The sequence below is a fragment of the Sinocyclocheilus anshuiensis genome, unplaced genomic scaffold (assembly GCF_001515605.1).
Source record: "Sinocyclocheilus anshuiensis isolate Anshui unplaced genomic scaffold, SAMN03320099.WGS_v1.1 scaffold299, whole genome shotgun sequence".
In the NCBI taxonomy this organism is placed as follows: domain Eukaryota; kingdom Metazoa; phylum Chordata; class Actinopteri; order Cypriniformes; family Cyprinidae; genus Sinocyclocheilus; species Sinocyclocheilus anshuiensis.
This window is the reverse complement of record NW_015552565.1, coordinates 92130-112429: the sequence shown is the minus strand read 5'-3', so window position 1 is coordinate 112429 and position 20300 is coordinate 92130. Positions and strand designations below refer to the sequence as shown.

The 20300-nt window shown below is 39.3% G+C and overlaps 1 protein-coding gene across 1 annotated transcript in view; it reads left to right on the top strand.

The window, feature by feature from the left end:
- Window positions 1-19997, top strand: part of LOC107664834 (lymphoid-restricted membrane protein-like) — a 26798-nt gene extending 6801 nt beyond the window's left edge. Inside the window, exons 12-37 of the mRNA XM_016455515.1 lie at window positions 2102-2166; window positions 2310-2403; window positions 3645-3782; window positions 3942-4043; window positions 4517-4668; window positions 6228-6339; window positions 6860-7082; window positions 8139-8191; window positions 10100-10187; window positions 10417-10567; window positions 12068-12080; window positions 13307-13353; window positions 13489-13571; window positions 14105-14304; window positions 14522-14600; window positions 14692-14749; window positions 14873-14900; window positions 15784-15924; window positions 16109-16243; window positions 16349-16496; window positions 16601-16644; window positions 16735-16803; window positions 16890-16942; window positions 17266-17352; window positions 17518-17643; window positions 19104-19997. Of these exons, the coding sequence (XP_016311001.1) occupies window positions 2102-2166; window positions 2310-2403; window positions 3645-3782; window positions 3942-4043; window positions 4517-4668; window positions 6228-6339; window positions 6860-7082; window positions 8139-8191; window positions 10100-10187; window positions 10417-10567; window positions 12068-12080; window positions 13307-13353; window positions 13489-13571; window positions 14105-14304; window positions 14522-14600; window positions 14692-14749; window positions 14873-14900; window positions 15784-15924; window positions 16109-16243; window positions 16349-16496; window positions 16601-16644; window positions 16735-16803; window positions 16890-16942; window positions 17266-17352; window positions 17518-17643; window positions 19104-19356 (2742 nt within the window). The 3' untranslated portion in view covers window positions 19357-19997. The remainder of the gene's footprint in view (window positions 1-2101; window positions 2167-2309; window positions 2404-3644; window positions 3783-3941; window positions 4044-4516; window positions 4669-6227; window positions 6340-6859; window positions 7083-8138; window positions 8192-10099; window positions 10188-10416; window positions 10568-12067; window positions 12081-13306; window positions 13354-13488; window positions 13572-14104; window positions 14305-14521; window positions 14601-14691; window positions 14750-14872; window positions 14901-15783; window positions 15925-16108; window positions 16244-16348; window positions 16497-16600; window positions 16645-16734; window positions 16804-16889; window positions 16943-17265; window positions 17353-17517; window positions 17644-19103) is intronic.
- Window positions 19998-20300: the final 303 nt, after the last annotated feature.

Below are 20300 nucleotides of genomic sequence, written 5' to 3'. Positions count from 1 at the left end.
GATTGGGCTAGTTTTGAGTAGCAATTGGGCGGGTTTTGTTGTGACAACCTGGCAACCCTAGCATGCACCTTTACATAAAACAATAATATAGTGCTCCAATCAGTTCTTAAAATAATGACATAAAAACATTTTGTTTAACACTTATGCAAGCGAATCGTGCCCACAGCTAAAGTTTAGCTGCTAAACTGTAAACACTTAACAAAACAATAATGGTGGATATGTTAGCCAAGTGCTAACGTGACTAACTGATGAAACAATAGTTTGAAAACCAAAATATGTCTACTGTAATGTCTGACACTTATGCAAGCGAATCGTGCCCACAGCTAAAGTTTAGCTGCTAAACTGTAAACACTTAACAAAACAATAATGGTGGATACGTTAGCAGAGTGCCAGCCTAACTAACTCGTCTCTCTCTACTGGGTCTTTTACTCCCTGCATTAACCCTATAACTACATAAACAGCACTTTCACAATGATTATGAAGTCTGTGCGCTACACTACATACTTTATTATGAAACGAAGTAATTAGAACAACCACAGTCTACATTATTCGACACATTCTTAGGAAATAGTGGGTTCACAGCGAATTATCAGAACTATTTCAGTAAAACAGTAATATTGTGCTTTACCTGGAAACCTAAAGCTGCACTAGGTATACATCACATTAGCACAAAAAAAAAGACATATTTTGAGCACCCAATTGAAAATTTACACACAACGTATCAATCGTACTTACAGGTTGTGGTTTGAAGACGCTTGTTGGTCCAAATAAAGAAGATTAGAAGCCAACGAAGATAAAAGGCAAGATTAGAGAAGCAGTCCTCGGTAAAATGATGAGCACAACAAAAGGTTTGAATTGTATTGCTGTGGTATCGTGGAACACAGCATCTTCTCGACACAATGAGTGTCCGTATTTCATGGGCAGGCGGGGATTATGCTAATGTGTTACCCAGTGACGTAGATCAGTAACAGGCAGAAGATTTGAAAATATAGCGACTCGTTAAGGCGATTCTGAGTCGACTCTTTCTTTTGAGAGACAATGTCTTTATCATGCACTCTTTTGATTAACAACTTGCAGACTGTTTACATTGAAGGATAGCTATCTTACAAACTGCAAAAGCTCGAAAACCCATATGACCTGCTCTTTAACTTTTATAAAGAACATCTCTTTGGGTTTGAGACTTTAGTCTTTGCAACTTTAGGGATCTTATCTATTCACGAACAGCTTGTAACACTCCAAAGAGAAAGGAAAACTTGAAATCGCATCATATGACCCCTTTAAGTAATTCCAGGGTGACCACATTTTATTTAGATATCATATTGCCATGTCTGCCCAATTTGTTAAAGTTTCACATAAACAGATCTTCAAAGAGCCATACAGCCTACTACAAATGAACTCAACAGGCCAGTATCTGATTTCACAGAAGGATAATCAATTTTTTATTTTTATACCAGTATATTTTTATATTTTCTAGAGATATTTTTCATAGAACATTACTAATTTGTTTGTAGCTGATGCTTCAATTTATATTTTTGCACTCTGCTGACCAGCTAGATTACACTATTTGTGTGTCAAATAAGCAACATTTGCAACAGCAATTTAAAATCCAACGCAGAAAACCAAATGTTTAAGTTTACAAGGCATACAAATGGATGTAGTGAACCTGGTTAGTGAAATTGGTATATTAGAATGATTTCTGAATGGTCATGTTTTTTTCTAAAACATTAAAAAATTCTTATGACCCCCAAACTTTTGCACAGTAGTCTATATATATGATTTCATTGGAAACTCAGAAATGTGGTGACTGTCCATGAGAAAATACCATAGAAATGTATAATAATGTGACAAATCATGTATTTGGTTGAGAGGCAAAGCAGACACAGTTTTACTCACTCAGAATGCTTAATCAGTATTGTAAGAAAGTAGTTCTACATGCAAATGTTTTAGGGACTAAAACCTAAAAAATTATTGTAGATAAGCAAGTGTACATGTGATAACCATGGAATAAGTAAAATAATTTACTCCAGAGTGTTGAATTATTGTCCATGTGTTAATTTGGGATTACGGAGTTAATTTTGGATCCATGTTGTGCTTGCTTCAGCTGTTGAGAGCAGACAAGAACAAACTGGAGAGTCAAATGCAGATGATGCAGCCTGATATGACAATGTAAGAGCTCTGTAATGCACTTAACACATAGCAATGAAAATATTAGCTGATTAATTGATCTTATTAATGGCAAGCATAATACTTGCACAAACATCAGAAATTGCTTCACATGTTCTTCTAACTGTGTATGTATGTGTTTGCAGCCCAGGTCTCTCTCTTTCTGTGGCCTACAGACTAAATCAGATGAGTTCAGGCTCTCTTCAGACAGAGTTGGCACTGGCACAGAATCCCCTGGAGGTTTGCAGTGTGTTTTGTGTTTGCAATTCCCGTGTATGTCTTTGTCCCGTCCATGATTTGGAGTGTCTCTTTCTCTCCACACCCACCAGCACTTATGTGCTGTTTTCTGTCCACCCACTCTCTCCCACTTTACTGCCATAGAGTGCACTCAGTAATCCACACCCTCTCTGTGCTTTATACCAAACTTTAGGCATTACAATGAGTCTGACTACATGTGCTTTATTTCACAATTATTATTTTTTTTTGCTGTGGGTGCTTCCATTATTGTAGCTGGTGATAACTACATACTAAAAAACAATATTGTTTATATATACTCACTGGCCACTTTATTAGGTATACCTTGCCAGTACTGGGTTAGACCATCTTTTGCCTTCTAAACTGCCTTAATTCTTCATGGCATAGATTCAACAAGGTGCTAGAAACATTCCTCAGAGATTTTGGTCCATATAGTCATCACAAGATAGGTACACTGTGGTCATAAAGCGATGGATAATACTACAACAATAATACAGCAACAATACCCAGGCAGGCTGTGGCGTTTAAACAATGCTCAATTGGTACTGAAGGGCACAAATTGTGCCAAGAATATATCCTCCACACCATTACACCACCAGCAACCTGAACTGTTGATACATAGCAGGATGGATCCATGCTTTCATATTGTTTATGCCAAATTCTGACCTTACCATCTGAATGTCAGAATTCGAGACTCATCCAATCTATTGTGTCTTAATTTTGGTGAGCTTGTGCAAATTGTAGCCTCAGTTTTCAGATCTTTGCTGACTGGAGTGGCACCCAGTGCAGTCTTCCGCCGCTACAGCCCATCTGCTTCAAGGTTCGATGTGTTGTGCTTTCAGAGATGATCTTCTGCATACCTCGGTTGTAACAAGTGGTTGTTTGAGTTACTGTTGCATATCTACCAGCTCTAACCAGTCTTTCCATTTTCCTCTAACCTCTGGCATCAAAAAGACATTTTCGCCCACAGAACTGCCGCTCACTGGATATTTTCTCTTTTTCTGACCATTCTCTGTAAACCCTAGAGATGATAGATATTTATTTATTTATTCAATAAATAAGTATAAATAAATACAAAATATAAAAATGTATATATTTATAAAATATATTTATATTTAAAATATTTTAAATGTTATATTATGTTGTAATATTATAAAATATTGATAGAAATTAATTTTATATTGCTTATACATTATTATACATTATGCATGTCTGTGTATTTTTAGGGTTTGGAGCATCTGTCGTCCTCTGTTTGTTTTGCATCTTCTCTGGATGTGACTCTAGATCGTGAGGTTCTTCTGCTCCTCCAAGGCCCGACTCCAGAGCAGCTCTCTCTAGAGTATAAATCTCTGATCAGCAGACTGGTAACCAACTAACCAGCCATCACACTCACAATTTTTAAGCAAACTTCAGTTAGTCTGATATTAATTTTGCCAGCTTTCCGTCCTTAGACACCTGAATGCTGGTTTAGTATGATGCTGGTGTTTTGGAGTGTTCACAGTGTCAATCATGAATTGTTCCAGAAAAGGGAGTTTAAGGAAGACTGCATGACCTGTCTCACAGCATTCAGAGGTCTTACAGAGCACATTGAAACGAAGGAGGTCAACACTGACCTCAAGATACAGGTAACGGGATTTCTTCAACTAAGTCAGATTGGAAAGTATCCATCAAAACGGTTATGCAAATTTTGGCACATATGTAATTAACTAATCCTGATAACATTATATGAGATACACATGGGCAGTTAAAATTATACAAGAACTCCTCTCCCCTTGTCTGAACTTTTATCTACCACATTGCATAACTGCCTGGCTGGACATGTTGACTCTTATTGTGTGTATTCAGTGGACCGCATCAGTATGTGTGGTCTTCCCTGATGGTCGACTATACAGGCCAATATTTAGGCTAATTCCTACGATGCACAGGGGCAGTGTGTCAGATCAGAGGAACTCTGACTCTCCTTAAGATGATCTTTGATTAAACTTTTTTATCTTATTACCGCATTCAGTAAGATTTAGCTGGTATTAATGACTGACTGGTGCACTGTGTGATGTATTTAGTCATTAAACCTCATTGTTGATTTTGTGAACTCCTGCAGGGCCTGGAGGTGCAGCTCGAGCAGAGGAGGAGTGACTGGACCCACAGTCTGGAGCAGTTGGACCAGTACACAGACTCTCTGGAGAGGGAGCTTCTAAAGATGGCTAGCAACATGCGACGTTCTCGTACTGAGATTTTGCAGCTGTCTGTCAAGTGAGTGGACTGAGTTGGTAGCAGAGATGTTTTTATTAGCTATCTTTTTATGGGGAGTTTTTTGGAATTAATTTTTTCTCCATTTTCCAGTCATATTTACCATTGTGTTATGAATTTTCACGAGTGAAATCCACTTCAACAGGAATATACGTATTCAGGAATTTCACGTGAGATTTCGAAAATGGTTCTGTTTGGTCTCGAAAATTCGCGGCAGTGACTAACAGAAAGGTGCTTCATACATCGCTACACTACTTGACAGTAGCATATGGCCCTTTCACCAACACAATTTCACCAAAACTTTGCTAATGTGACCATAAAACGTAAGACTTTTATCACCTTATCTGTAGTAAATGCCATGAGACTAATTCTGTGATGTGAATGGCAGCAGACACTTTCTCATGCCTCCAAAAACAGTCACTGGCAAAACAGCTACTTTATTATAATGAAATATTTCCAATTTTGTGTGTTGCTAGCAAAAAAAATGTATTTCATCAGATTTTTGTATGCCTCTCAATGGAGATAGATTCTTCTGGTATCTGCCAGTAGGGTCTTGTGCCGCTGGGATGAAACCTTGTGTTTTCATGATTATTTCTGTCATATTAGTTTTTTCAGATACTTGTGGTATTCCATAAGTTACATTTAGACATAGTAACTTAATTTAGAGTTTGATCTTAGTAGCAGATATCGGTGGTACACCAACATGGCCATGCAGTTAACAGAGACTATGGAAGCCTTGAGATTGTAAACTGTAATCATTTTAATGAAGAGATAAGTGGACATAGGTTTTTTTTTAATTTTTTAACCAGAGTATATTCATTTTGAAACCTCACCCTTTTCAAAGCAGTGGAAGGATTATGGGGCAAGGCCTTACCAATTTAGTCCATGTCTGTGTGAATGTCTCTAGAAGCTTTTGTCAGGGGGCTGTTCCGTTTGACCCCCCTCAAGCTGTTTTTGGTTCACTGAAGAGGTGTCGCTAATCTGACATTACACGGTTTTCAAGGCTACGTTAGTCAGTGTACTTTGAATAAAAGGCAAAGGCTGTTGAGAGAAGCCAGGGAAGTTAAGGAGTTGCACTGTCCAGTAGTGCTCTAAGATTGGGGTGAAGGAGCAATGGGACATTGCTTGGGCCTGCAGATTGGGTATAGTATGTCCTTCTTTTGCTTTTGTAGCATTTGTGAACAGTTCAGACATCTGCTGAGGATGTATGGGGATTATGTTTGTTAGAATGTGTTTTCTGTGTAACAAGAGAATCTTTAGGTACCTCACTGATAGGTTTTGATTGAAGAAGTCATGATCCGATTCTTGATGTATTTCAAATTTTGATCAACATTGCAGGGGCGTGGTCTCATGTGTAATGCTTTTCAATAACCAGAATAATTGTATTTTTGTAGACTGAGCTATTCAGAGTCATTTGGGGGAATCAGGATTAATCAGTGAATTGATTTTCATTCACTTTTTGCAGAAGTTGCAATATAGTGAGTTTGCACAAAAGGTTTAGTCAAAGAGATATTGTCTTTTTGGAGTGTTGTGAATTCAGTGGGTTTTGTGTGAATTTTTAGGGTACAAGAGCAGGAGAATCAGAAGGAGCAGTTGCAAGAGGAACTTGACCGACTAAAGGCTCCGCTGGACAACAGAGAGGCCAGCAGCCAAACACCGGATCACCTACAGCAGGTATTGAACCTCACTGAATACTTGCTTTCACTGCCTGCACATGCTTCAGCATATGTGGGCTTTAAAACTCATGACCGATTTAGATTCAGCCCTGGGCAAAACAGAAATAAAGATTTTTGCGAGCTTCTGCAGATCACAGATGGATACTTTTACAGTCTCATTACAAGATGCTGAGCGCTGTGTGTGTAGGAGGCAAGTGTGGTTTGTAAGCCAGTATGAAACTTGACTTCATCTCAAGAGATTAGACGCCATTGACCTATTACCCCACAATGTTCTTATGTTCAGAACTTGGTTCATGTCTTAGTTTGATTCACTTTTATTATTTTCCAGTTCAGTTTATTTGTATATATTGCTATGCATAGTGTTCCAGAATCTCCAAAAGCTTGCCAAAATGTTCAAGTTAATGAAGAAGAAACATTTTGAAGAACTAGGAGTAAGCTGGGGAGGCCCATATACTTTTAATATAGTGTTTGTTGACCTGTGTGGTTGACATGTGACTGGTGTGATTGTGTACCTTCAGGTTGTGGAAGAGCTGGATGGCCCCTCTCTTGAATGGGATGAGGAATATGTGTTGTCTGAGTCTCCACCTTTACAAGAGCTCGGGCCTGACCAGGAGATGCTTCAGGAGCTCTGTTGTGATGAAGAAGAACTACAGGCCCTGAAACAGGAGGAAGAGGAGGAGGTGGAACACACAGAGACTGTGGAGGACAAGGAGAAGATAACGGAAAGGGCTGAGGGAGAAGGTTAAGTTTAGATTGCAAACAAGATTCTGAAGAGGTTTCAAAGTTAGTGTCTGAAATTGCAAGATGGAGAAGGTTTTATACTCAAATGGTGTGTTTTTCCTCTCTAAAGAAGAACCTTTTTGGATGTGAATAAATCTTGATTCAGGTCTAATGGGGGTGTGTGATTGGAGATGAAGTTGTCTGGTGTACATGGTCACACCTAGTGGACAACCGGTCTGTGTCAGATTCCTCGGGCCATATAATCCTTCCTTACCCTTTAGTGGCACAGGGCAGGAAGCCATCCCTGAAGCTTAAACACAAGCTGGAAAAGCAGGGTCACTCTAGCTCCAGACCTTTTTTGGCTTTCCTTCTACCATTGTTCTGCCATCTTTGGTCAGTATGTAAAGTAAACCTTTATCCTCTGTCCCCCATCCTTGACCACATGACTGCTGAATAACAACAGAGGCTTGTCACTTTATAAGCCCCATTATGTGACCATAACAACTGGACATGACATTAAAGCATTAAAAAATGTAAAATGTGAAGTTTAAATAGGCTGATTTTTATATCTCTAAAACTTTTTTAATAGCACCGTTTTGTATTATAAATATTTCTAATCCAGTTGCTATTGTGTTGAAAAATGTTTATGTACTTTGTAATCTTTCCTGAAAATGTAACAATTATTTCTGCTTCTGAAATGTTTGGTTAACAACCCCTAGGCTAAGATATTTAGGCTTTTGTTTTAGATTTACAGTTAACACATGTTTATGGGATGCACAGTGTATTGGTACCATATTGGTTATTGGCTGATTTTTTTATTTAAAATCTCTAAATCAATAGCAGTTGTTTGTACTGTACATTTTAACATTGTGATGCCTACATTTCACATTGAAAACAATTGATTTTTAATTTTTAATTTATTTTCACAAAATAGTATAGAATTTTAATATTAGTTAATCCTTATAGGTGAATCCCTTTCTTGTGCTCATTAAATATGCTGCTCTGCTAGGAAATATGTTATGTAAATAAAATGGGTTATGAATGCCATTTCATGACCTTTTTTTCTCTCTTTTTCAGAAACTCTGTTTGTGGGTGAGAGAGGAACGCAGAGGCCTTTTACATCTCTGAAGGTATATTTCGGTTTCTCTCATCTTCATTTCCCATAAAACCTCTCTACAAACTATCATCAAACAAATCAATTAATAGTTGTGTAAATGTTATCATTCTTGTGGTCTGTCTTATGATGCATAGGGTGGCCCTTATTTTTGTACTTTTGAAATCTTCTGCTCTCACCCGCCCAGTCAACTCCCCTTCATGGGAAATGGAAACAAACCAAATTTTGCTGAGATTGGAGGTTTGGGGTGTGAGCAACAAAATTGAAATTCTGTCTTAATGACTATAACAGCACGTCATTAATAATTTTACAAGACCATTAGTAAACTGTGAATTAGGTTAAAAACCAGAACATAGAACAGTGTTGTTAGACCAACATGTAGCACCAATGAGATTCAGCCGCCCCGAGTTCGAGTCCCGGCTCACGGACCTTTCCCGATCCCGTCCCCCTCTCTCTCTCCCACTTCGTTTCCTGTCCACTTACTGTCCTATCGTAATAAAGGCATAAAACGCCAAAAATAAAATCTTAAAAAAAAAAAAAAAAAAAGTTACATTACAATGCTGCTGATGAGAACTTTAAAAAATTGTGATCTGATCTAGATCGTGATGACAATCCGACATGGCCTTCAGCTGAAAGTTCTTGCAGATGTAGAAGCAGAATGTTAAAAAGTGAAATGACTGTACTGGTGAAGAAAGTGAACTTGGAACAAAACTGAGATCTGATCCAGATATTTATGATGATCCGAAAAGTCCTTCAACCACAGTACTCATGCGAGGACCTGGAAACAGACTTTGGTGCTGTCTGACAATCTGCATAATGAACTGCGTTTGTTCTTCAGTCTTTGAGAGGAGTCCGTTGTACTCTTGGATAAGCGCAACACCTCTTTCTTGCATTTGAACTGTTTGCCCAGGAACCAGTATCTTCATTTAGGAAGTCCTGACGGAGATCAAGAATAAAGAAGTTGTGAGTATTCTGCTATTGTCGTGACATGTTGCCAAGTATGGTAACCAATACCAAGTGCACACACACAGCAGTGAGTAGTGAACACACACACACCCGGAACAGTGGGTGGCCATTTGCTCCAGCGCCCGGGGAGCAACTGGGGGTTTGGTGCCTTGCTCAAGGGCCTCAGTCGTGGTTCTTCAGGTTATAAGTCCGACTCTCTAACCATAAGGCCTAATGGTTAGGGAGTCACCTGATATAAAAAAACAGTCAAAAGTTTATCAGTGAACAAAACATTTGCTAATATTACCAATCAGATCTTGAAGTACCTGTTGATAAAAAGATACGCATACCCTAAATGACAAATTATCTGGATGGTATTTTGCATACATTACATACTTCTAGTGGAGAAACAAATGAGGGGGTGAGAGGTTTCCAATAAATAATATTTACCCCCCAATAAGGGCCACCCTAATGATGCAGTGACACAAAAGCAACTGTTTTATGCTCATTGATATAGTGAAGTTCAAAGCGTTTCATACTTTTTAAATACAAGCTTTCAGAGTGGCTGACCATGAAATACAAAAACATTTTTTAGTGAGCTTGTCATGTGTTAGGCATGCCAAACCACATTGTTCTTTTTGTTGCCATTGAAGTTTAATGTTTGGCATGGTCGGTGGATCCATGTGACTCGCTGCCGCCGGGTTCATAGTTTTACTAGAGAATGCTACTTCCTGAATGCTAGCGGGAAATTGGATGACCTTTAGAACCAGTGTACACACGCAAACACACATTGAGAGGGTATTGCACATCACACCTGAATGAACTTGCCACAATTTGCATTGCAAATGTCTGAAGTGTGGATTTGCACCCAGTCATCATTCAAAAGTAGCCAATATGTCGTCTTTGGGGAGACATTTTCTCTGGCAGAGTAAAGGTTCATTTTATGTTGGCCTTCTGAATCTTTTCCTGGCCACTGCAGGAGGAAGACAGACTCCCAGAGTGCACTGGGCCTGAGGACGCCCACGAGCAGGCTGCTCCTCTGCCTCACACCCACAGTCAGTGTGCTGGTAAAAGCTCTTCCTCTCACGGTCCTTCTCTGCTTAATGTTCTCTATCATTTTAGCAACATACAGTACTAGACTAAAATACATTTCATTTGTCATTTGAATATTAAATGATTTTAATAACACAAAATTAAAGTTTTAATGTTCCTGTTATGACTATTTCTAATTCAGTGTGAATTTATTTAATCTCTTTTAATGTGTCTTACCCTTACATTTACCCACTCACTCTCCAGATGATACATCTGTGAGCTCCGAGACGCCCCATGAACAGGTGACCTCAGTCAAAGACCTTATTTCATCTACTGAACCTTCCTCCCTTGTGACCTCCGAGATGGTATCTCCCTCATCGGGCCAGCCTGAAGTTGGTGATTCTAATACAGGAAGGTACAATTTCCATCTATCAGCATTTGCTTGTGGATTTTCTCTGGCTCACTGATATAAAGTGCTAGTTAATGATTCACTAAAAATAAATTATGGTCTGCTTTCATTCAAAATGCCTACCACACACCCAAAGATTACATTTGCTAGTCAAATGCGTGTCGTCTCTTCCTGTGTTGGGCTGTTTTGTGTAGACATATTAAGGAGTTATTACTACTGACAGAGCCTCGCTTTGCATGTTACCATGCACCTGTGCGGCCAGGCTCGGACAGACGCCCCATCCATGCTCTGCTGGAGCACACAAACCATCATTGCACTTACTGAGAGCAGCTGCATTCTGAAAATATCAGAAAAACAAACCGACAATACAGTGACAAACTTTCTCTTTCCTCCCGGGTCAGGACCCAGCAGCCCATTGCCACAGAGGATCTGAGGGAGAGCGTGCGGCCGCCACAGCCGACATGAGTGACTCGCAGGTCAGTTTGAGGACGAAGAGGAAACCAAGGGGAAGCTTGTTGCGTTTGTAGCGCCGCTTGCCATTTCTTCCTCTTCCTCTTTTGTGTTTCTGTTTCTTTCTAGTTTTGCCTTTCTCTCTTTTCATGTTCCTTTGTAAAAAAACTTCGGTGGTCCTGTGTAGTGAGAGAGTAGCTACCTTTTCTGTTGTGCCATAAAGGGGAGCCTGCAGTTGGCCGATTGAGAGAGTTCTGGATGGCGGTAAGCAAGAATGACTGCTCGTGAGAGGACGTGCCTACCCTCTTATCGATGTGATGTGCCAGGGCTTTCGGTGTTGTTTAGAACTGCTTTGTGTGAGCTGCTTTTCAAGTTAATACAAGCATCTGACAACCTGGTTTCGTAAGTTGAATTTGCCCGTTTGTTTGTCCAGGATCAGATATTAACTATTTTATTAATCTGCAAAGCTAAGCATTATTCTGACATAGGAAGTGTGCTAATTGCCCCATTGTTGACTCTGTCATGAACGTTGTTAACTTATAATGATAAGATGGGAGATATTTAGGTGAACTTGGAGTGCAACCAAAATAAACCGCACTTCATCTGAGGGCTTCTCTGCACTTCAGTTCATAGGGAGTGGGCAGTGTTAAACCTCTATTAATACAGCATGCAGCATATTACTAGACATCAGTGTAGGTAGGGGATAATTCAACTGTCCTATAACATGTATTGGTTTTAAAGAAATGCTTCATATTCGGGTCTAGCCTAAATGCATAAAAGCTAGTTTACACTGCCATTCAAAATTTTGGGGTCAGTATGATGCTTATATAAAAAAAAAAATAATAATAATAATTCTTTTATTCAGCAAGGATGCATTCAACTGAGTAAAAGTGACAGTAAATGTATATATAATTTTATATAAAATTTCTATTTCAAATGAATGCTGTTCATTTATACTTTTTATTCATCAAATATATTAAAGGGGTCATATGATGTAGCTAAAAAGAACATTATTTTGTGTATTTGGTGTAATGAAATGTGTTTATGCGGTTTAAGGTTCAAAAAACGCGTGAGCTGAGGTGGCGGGGTCGAGAAGGGTGCGCCCGGCGGATCCGACGAATGAGCGGCAACCACATGTGACGGACGAAGCGGCTGGATTCCGCTTCGTCCACGGTGAAAGTTGATGTATTCCCTCAGCGACCAGCACAGATCAGCTCAAGGCATGACGAAGCGGATATCGTCCTCTTTTGGAAGACCAAACAAAGTAGTTTCGCTTTCACAACGAAGCACACAGCGTCTTCACGACATGGCTGCAGCGTCAACAAAACTGCAGTGAGACTAAAAGTTACGCCTTCTTTCTTTGCGTGAACATTTGGGCGGCGTTATGCAAATCTTCCCACATAGTGAGGTAGATATGTGGGGGCGTGTTAGAGCGAGCCGTTTTAGGTAGGTGTGGCTGACTCTGAACTTTTATAAAGAATATCTCTTTGGATTTGTATTCTCAAGCACTCCAAAGAGAAAGGAAAAATTGAAATCGCATCATATGACCCCTTTAACTGGTTTCTTAAACAGGTTTTGCTTTAGTACCCATATTTTGTATTGGACGTCAAGTGCAATAAATGTTGCGATCTGCCTAATTTGGCTAGCTTCTACCAAATGACAGATTGGGCTCTTAGCCTTTGATGTCAACAGAAAATATGGGAAGCTTTTCATAAGCCTATTTATTTTGCTATCCTAACTTTGCTAAGTGCAACTAACCAAATAATCATGCATTTGTTTCTTCCCTGGTGACTGACTCAATCGGAACAGACCTGCAACCGTTTTTTGGTGTTATTAGTTGGTTGTTTAATTGTTATATTCCTTGTGTTTTTTTAACTTGATGATAAAATATGTTGCTCAGGCTGTGTGTGTGGTTTTTCATCAGTATGTTTAGAATAAGTATAGCACTTTTTCACTCCCACTTCAATGAACTCTGCCAGTACAAGTACTCTCCCCCTCCAGCCCTCCCCCTCTCTTTCTGTCACTCCCTCTCTGTCTCTTCCGGTCTTTACCATCTTCTCTCTCTCTCTGCCAGCTGTAGAGCTCTCACACACATTATGTAAGTATCTAGCACTTCTCTCTCTGTGTGAAGCAGAGTGTAGCTCTTATATTTCATCTGCCATGTCTTGGGACAGGTATGGAAATGCATGCGTGTGTAATGTTTATTTGCATATGATGGTAGTTTACACAAATGTATATGCGTTGCTGTTCAGAGTGTGTCACTGGGTCATAATGCCATTCTGTTGTCACCTATAGAGACTGAGTGAGGGACAGCTTTCTAAAGTGTCTGCAAAATCGGACAAGTGAGTATTTTTCCTGTTTGTGCAACTGATTATTTTAATATATTTATTACACAGGAGCTGCTGGACTGAGTATGTTAGTGTTGTAATTGTGTGTATCTTAAAGAGTTGCTGTACATTTATTAATTATTTGTTTAGGAGTCTCTTGCTGCCATTAGCAGAGGAAGAGGAGGCCATGCTAGAGGCGGCGGAGGTGATATCAACTGGGGTGAACTCACCAGGTAGGAGGAAATACACCTGTGGATGTTACCTGTTGACCTTTGAAATAGGGATGTCAAATGTACTGCTTCTGATGACTGCTTTTGGAGCAATTGAATACACTTCTTGGTCAAAATGAAGTTGATTAATGGAAACACAGATTTGCCAATGTCTATTTTTACGTTAAAATTAATCTGTGAACATTATTGACAAGAAAAAGAGAAAATCAGGAACTGTTATTAATTTATTTGTTTTCATTACTGACTGATTACTTGAATATTTACATAAGAAAACTTAAAGCTATGTGTTCATAATTGACAAATACTTGAAGGCTGCATGCCATTCTAATTTAATTAGTTAATATTTATATTCATGTTTTGCTTTTTAAATATGTTCAATAGCAATTTGGCTTTTGCTATGGTTTTGAAATGGTTTTGAAATTGATAGTGTGAATTATGAAAGTCTACATTAACATTACTCTCACCTTGTCTGCTCACTATGTTTTGGATCAGAGTTGCTATTTAAGTGTCTCTTCTTTCTTTCTTTTTCTTTTTAGACAAATCAGACAGCAAAAGGACAGTGGTCACATCTGATTCAAACTCAGCAGCCTCAGCTGACTCATTGAAGGATGCTTCTGAAAAAGCGAAGGACATGACCTTTGACCCCACAGTCAGTGAGGGTAGTAATCTTCCAACAATCTCTGCTGTGCAAGGCTCCAAAAAAGACCCTCTGACTCTGAGGAACAAGCTCAAGAAGGTAAGAGCCATTCTCACTAGAATCTATGAACTAAGCAAAATACAACAAAAGCCTGGAGAATCTGGTCCTACCTGCTTTGCCAAGTATTTTCATTTTAATTACACGTGATTGTGTTCTTATTAATAAACGTAACATGCCGTCTGATGCCCAGTGTGAACTATATGCTGAACTTGACATGCCTGGGTTGTACATTTAAAATGAAATGGTCCTCTTACAGGAAATGAGCAGTATGGAAGCCATTGTGGAGCAAAAAGCTCAGGAGGATGGCGAGCCTTCAGTGGCCACAGAAAAAGAAGGTAGATAAATGATCTCTCTCTCCCTGTCTGCCTCTTTCTCATCTATTTCTGCTTGTTTCCCATCAATGTCAGTCTCCTCTACCTCCCTCAGGTGACACATCTGTCATCTCTGAAAATGCCAGCGATTCCACCAAAGATGACAAGAACAGGTTTTAATGCTTTGTGTACTGAATTTATATCCATAAATTTTAATCTGATTCAAGCATGTCTTCACATGACTAACTTGACATATTCATGTTCCCATTAATCTGAAATGTGCATTTCATCTGCAGCCTGTCACCAAGTGACAAAGAGATAGAGGTGAGGTGTTTTTTTTCTTCTTTTTCATTCAGTCCCATTTCAACATAGAGTGTATGTATGTTTATGGTTAACTACATTTTAAAATGTGAAAAGTATGCATGAGAGAGAGAGAGAGAGAGAGAGAGAGAGAGAGAGAGAGAGAGAGAGAGAGAGAGAGAGAGAGAGAGAGAGAGAGAGAGAGAGAGAGAGAGAGAGAGAGAGAGAGAGAGAGAGAGAGAGAGAGAGATGCAGAGCATGTGCAGAGCGGGGCAAGGCCAGGAACAGGATGAGAACGCTGCTTTTGAACATTGATTTTGAAACTTGTGAATCCATTAGAATCGTTAGAAGACAGAATCGCAATTCATATATGAATAGATTTTTACGTGCACCTCTAGTTTTCTCTTCCTCTTCTCTAAAGCAGCGCAGCATGGCCTCGCCCCCTTTGCTGCCCCGGAGGCAGGGTTTATGTAAAATTCTGGGTTCTTGACGTAACGGACCTGGGAAGTAACTCGTTGTAGTCCCTTACCAGTTGTTTTTGTAGGCATTAAACTGACAGAATTTTAAAAGACGATATCTCCGTTTGCATTGAACTTTCAGCTTTGTAACTTTGCAGATATTGTTTATGATCAAACAGCAACATTACACACTAACTAACATTAAAAAAGTGAAATCGCAATCAACCACCCCTTTAAGTTACACTGGTAGCTCATAAATAAATCCACACAAAATCTGAACACCTATGTTTTCATAATAATTAGGAAATTACAAAAAATTCTACAGAATAGTTATAATGGTATAAAGATGTTTCATACAGACCTGAATTAGATTCTGAACTAGTGAATAACCTGAAATATGTTTTGTCAGTGATGTTTCTAGAGTGTTTACCATGTGCTCTTCCTGCCAGGCGGAGTTCCACCGGCTCTCTCTGGGATTCAAATGTGACGTGTTCACCCTGGAGAAGAGGCTACGCCTGGAGGAGCGTTCACGAGACCTGGCTGAGGAGAACGTCCGGAAGGAAGTGAACAGTTGTAAAGGTCTGCTGCAGGTCTGTGTCATTTTGTGCACTTGTTGCTGGTATAAAATCAAAAAATACATGATCATGTATTGTCAATGCAAGCAAGTAGTACTTTGCTCTGGACAATGTTTTTTTAATATTTATATTTCAGAAAATTCTTACTGAAAATTTCTTCCAACAAGTAGCTTGAACATAACACTGTTTTGTTATATAGGCCCTGATTCCACGGTGTGAGGAAGATAACCAGTCCATGGAGATGATCCATCGTCTGCAGAAGAACCTGGAAGTCCTCATCCAATCCATGACCAGAGTGTCCAGCCGTTCAGAGATGCTCGGGGCCATTCATCAGGTTTGTGTGTTTACTCAGGCCCTTCAGAGTGCTAAAATAGCCCTCTAAAGCCAAAGTTAACAAAGATGCCTGCTTGTTTGCATCTCAATTTCCTTGCATGTGTAGGAGACCAGAGTGGGTAAAACTGTGGAGGTGATGATTCAACATGTGGAGAACTTGAGGAGGATGTACACCAAAGAGCACGCAGAGCTGTTGGAGCTCAGGGAGAACCTCACGCCGAATGAGAGGTCTTTTGGGTCCCACACTGAGAGGGGTAAGTTGATATTATTCTTGGTAAACTTGTAAAAAAAAAAAAAAAGTGGTAATACCAGTCTCTCTCTTTTGTCTATCCACATGGGTTTTCTTTTGTGATTGCAGATGATTTTAGAAACAAGAAGCAGTCAACCGCAAACATTTTCAAAGTGAGTTAAGGCACAAAACACACCACTTCAAGATCGTGAATTCAGCTTGCTGAGTTAATTTTTACTGATTTTTATGTGTTCTGTCCTTAGACCACTAGCCGACGCATCAGTATAGCTACCATTCCCCGCAGCAGTGGAGGACAGACCCATTTTGACATGGTGAGGAGTCTAGTTTCTTCTTACAGAGATGCTTTTGGTAGAAAAGAAGTAGAACATCTGAATAAACTGTGGTTTCTAATTCACAGCCCAAAGACATGGCAGAAACTGAGGTAGAGAGACTCTCCCGCCGATCACCATGGTAAGTGTTCTGATGCTGTTTTGAGATTGCATGGTCCATAAAACACAACCGGAGCCCTGCCTGTCAGTATTAGTCCACCAAAAAAATGGGTTAGTGTGACCCAAAACTTATCAGAATAAGATTTATTCATTAGGCTGATACTTTTATTCAAACAATTTAAAATTATACACCTATCAGTAGGATCTCTGGAAATGGAACCCATGACTTTGGCGTCGTTAGCGCCATGCTTTATTGGAGTCGTATGCCAGTTGGTTTTATAATACTGTGTGCACATCTTTGCACGAGAGAAAGGATGTCATGGTTGTGTGTCGACCGCTTTACAGGAACATGGCAGCCAAGAGGCCACCACTAAAGCGCTTCATTAGCTCTGGTACTTGGGCCGACATAGATGAGCCCACTCTGATGAATAGGTAAGGTCACGTGTGAAGATCTGTTGTGCACCTTTCGTCTTTCGCACTGATTTCATGTCAAAACCATAAAGCTCAAGTGCCATCAAAAGGTCATGTCATGCAGAGCCACAGTAAAGGCTTTGAGCCAAGATGGTGGACACTCAGTGCACTGTGAACTTTGTACAGGTATGGATATGACACAGACTCTCACTCAGAGAAGGAGCAGAAAGAGGAACCAGAGGAAAGAAGGACTAGCATAACAGAACTAGGCATCAAAATCACCTCCTTCATAATGCCAAATAAGACGTTAGTGTACCTCCCGCCTCCATTATTCTCTGTTACAGCATTCAGGCATTATCTACTACAAATCGAGGGTTTTCTGTCAAAAATGTCACTGCCTTTTGCTGCTGCAGCTAAGCTAAGAAAATCTAACTTTAATTATGGACACCCACAAAGTTCATCAGCTTTGCTTTCTCTTCAGCGGAAAAATGAAACCAGTGCTGACACACTGCATGTCTTCTGCTTCGGTTTACAGCAAATGAGCTAAGCAGCCCATCTGTGGTTTCAGAGAGAAGACAAAGTTCTTAAATCTGTTTTTCCCCCACACTGGTGGACAGTTGTGGGCATTTGGCAATGTACTCTGATCCCAGAGTTGTGTGCTGTGCTGATGTTCTCTCTGGTATTTTCTTAAACAGGATAAGTGGTAGACCGATAAATAGAGAGCAGGATGGAGATATGTGGAGATATATGTTCAAAAGTTTGGAGTCAAGCTAAGCAAAAATGACAGTAAAACATTTAGAATATTATTTTTTTTAAGGTTTCCACAAAAATATTAAGCAGTTTTTAATATTGATAAGAAATGTTTGATGAGCATCAAATCAGCATATTAGAATGGTTTCTAGAGGATTTTGTAACACCGAAAACTGAAAATCCAGCTTTGCCATAACAGGAATAAATTACGTTTTAAAAATGTATTAAAATAGAAAATTGTTATTTTAAGTTGTAATAATATTGTATAATAATACTGTATTTACAGTATTTTTTAATCAAATACATGTAGCCTTGGAGAGCATAATTCTTAAAAAAAAAAAAAAAAAAAAAATCTTAGAGACTCCAAGCTTTTGAATGGTGGTGTGTGTGTATATAATTTAAAAAATGAAAGGCAATTAAATTGGCAGAATGGCTGCTTCTGTTATTGGCAGACCTCAAAATGGTCAAATATTGGCCAACTACTCCGTCTGACCAATGTATATCAGTCTATTACAGAACTCCTGTTTGTCTTGAAACATCGAAACATTCTTGTTTGTCTTGTTTATCATGTACTTTGTCAAACATTGCTTTCAGCAACAGCTGTCATCTTTCACATTGCTCTGAATGTTCAATGTTTTCTCTTCAGGTCGCCTCAGCCGTCTCACCTATTCAGACTGATTTTCATTTTTTTTTTTTTTTTTAATCATTTGTTTTGTTTTTAATGACCTGCTGTTTTCTAATGAAAATAGGGCCCAGAACATACTCTACACAAGTATGTGTATGCCAGTGCTTCTAGCTATGTAAACTTGATTTCATGCTAAATATGTACGATGAAACCACACGGTTGCGTTTACCTACTTGGACAGAGTATGTTTCTGGGCTAAGGATATATAAAGTGCTCATTACAATGACATGAACTTGCTTTACTTGCTCCTTCCTGATTTAGCATAAGTAAAAATGGTATGCTGAAGGTATGCTGTTGTACTTTCCTCTTTAAATGTTTCTTTCACTCTCCATCCCAGTCCCAGCCCAACAGATCACGCTCCACCCAGTCTGATGGAGGGGAGGCCTGCAATGTCCAGAGGCACCAGGGGTATATGGATTTGGGTGGCCTTGCTTGTAGTTCTAGCTGTTCTACTGGCTCTGTTGGCCAGCCTGATGTTACAGCCTGCAGTAGATGCAGCACCTGTGGGCACCGGAGACTCCTGGATGACCATCCAGCAGCTTCTGTGGCCCTATACTGGGCTGAGGCACAACGGCCAGCCCCCTGTGTGACACCAGGGGGTTCGGCAAGGCTGCAGTGGCTGGTCCTGACATTCAGAAAAAACTCCGGCTACAAGAACTGTGATGCAACACTGCCGCCTGTCTTTCTAAAAGAACACTTTGTGACCATTTCTTACCAAAGGTAAAAAGAAAAGTGGGCGTCTCGAGAGAGATGTGCTGAAAAATGCAGACTGCTTGGATGCTGTGTACGCAAACCGTAGTGTTGGCCATGTATATAATAAGCACTTTTATGAGACCGTCAGTGCCAGCAAGTCACAAGGTGGATATTTGGATAGGAGTGAGATGAGCAGACTGCAACAACGTGAATGTGAAATATTATATATCGGTTGCCCGAAAAGGCTGCCTTTTTAAACATTTTGTAATTGATCAGTGTATTTTTATGGGCAGTTTGAAAAAGTAAGATGAAACATTTTTAAAAATATATTTTTTCTTTTTGTTAACTTATTATTTTACTGTTTTATGCAGTAGAGTTTTTTCAATATTATTAATTGTTACAAACACATGGTTTTTAATCCTCATAAAGCTGTTGGTTTGGTGTTCACTGTAAAAAGTTCATATACTTTTGTATGTTCCAAAGAGGGGGGAGAGAAACTTTGCACAATAAAAGAAACTGATCCAACTAATCTCATTATTTACTGTGCAAACCAAGCTAAATTGATCTTAAAGCTTGAGTCAATTTGTGTGTTAAATATTCGTTTGGGTCTGTTCTTATTTTAATTTATCCAAAGCTGGTGGTATAAAATGAAGTAAATGAATTATTTCCAAATGGCATCTAATTCAACATGAGTATAACAATCTATAAATCGAGGAGAATCTCACCAAACATGTCTGGGTCATATTTCAGCCCCCAAAATAATATATTATTAATAGAATTTATGATTAAATGAAGATTGTTTTTAAAAGTTTTTTAGAATAAGATACACCTGCGAGTTTCT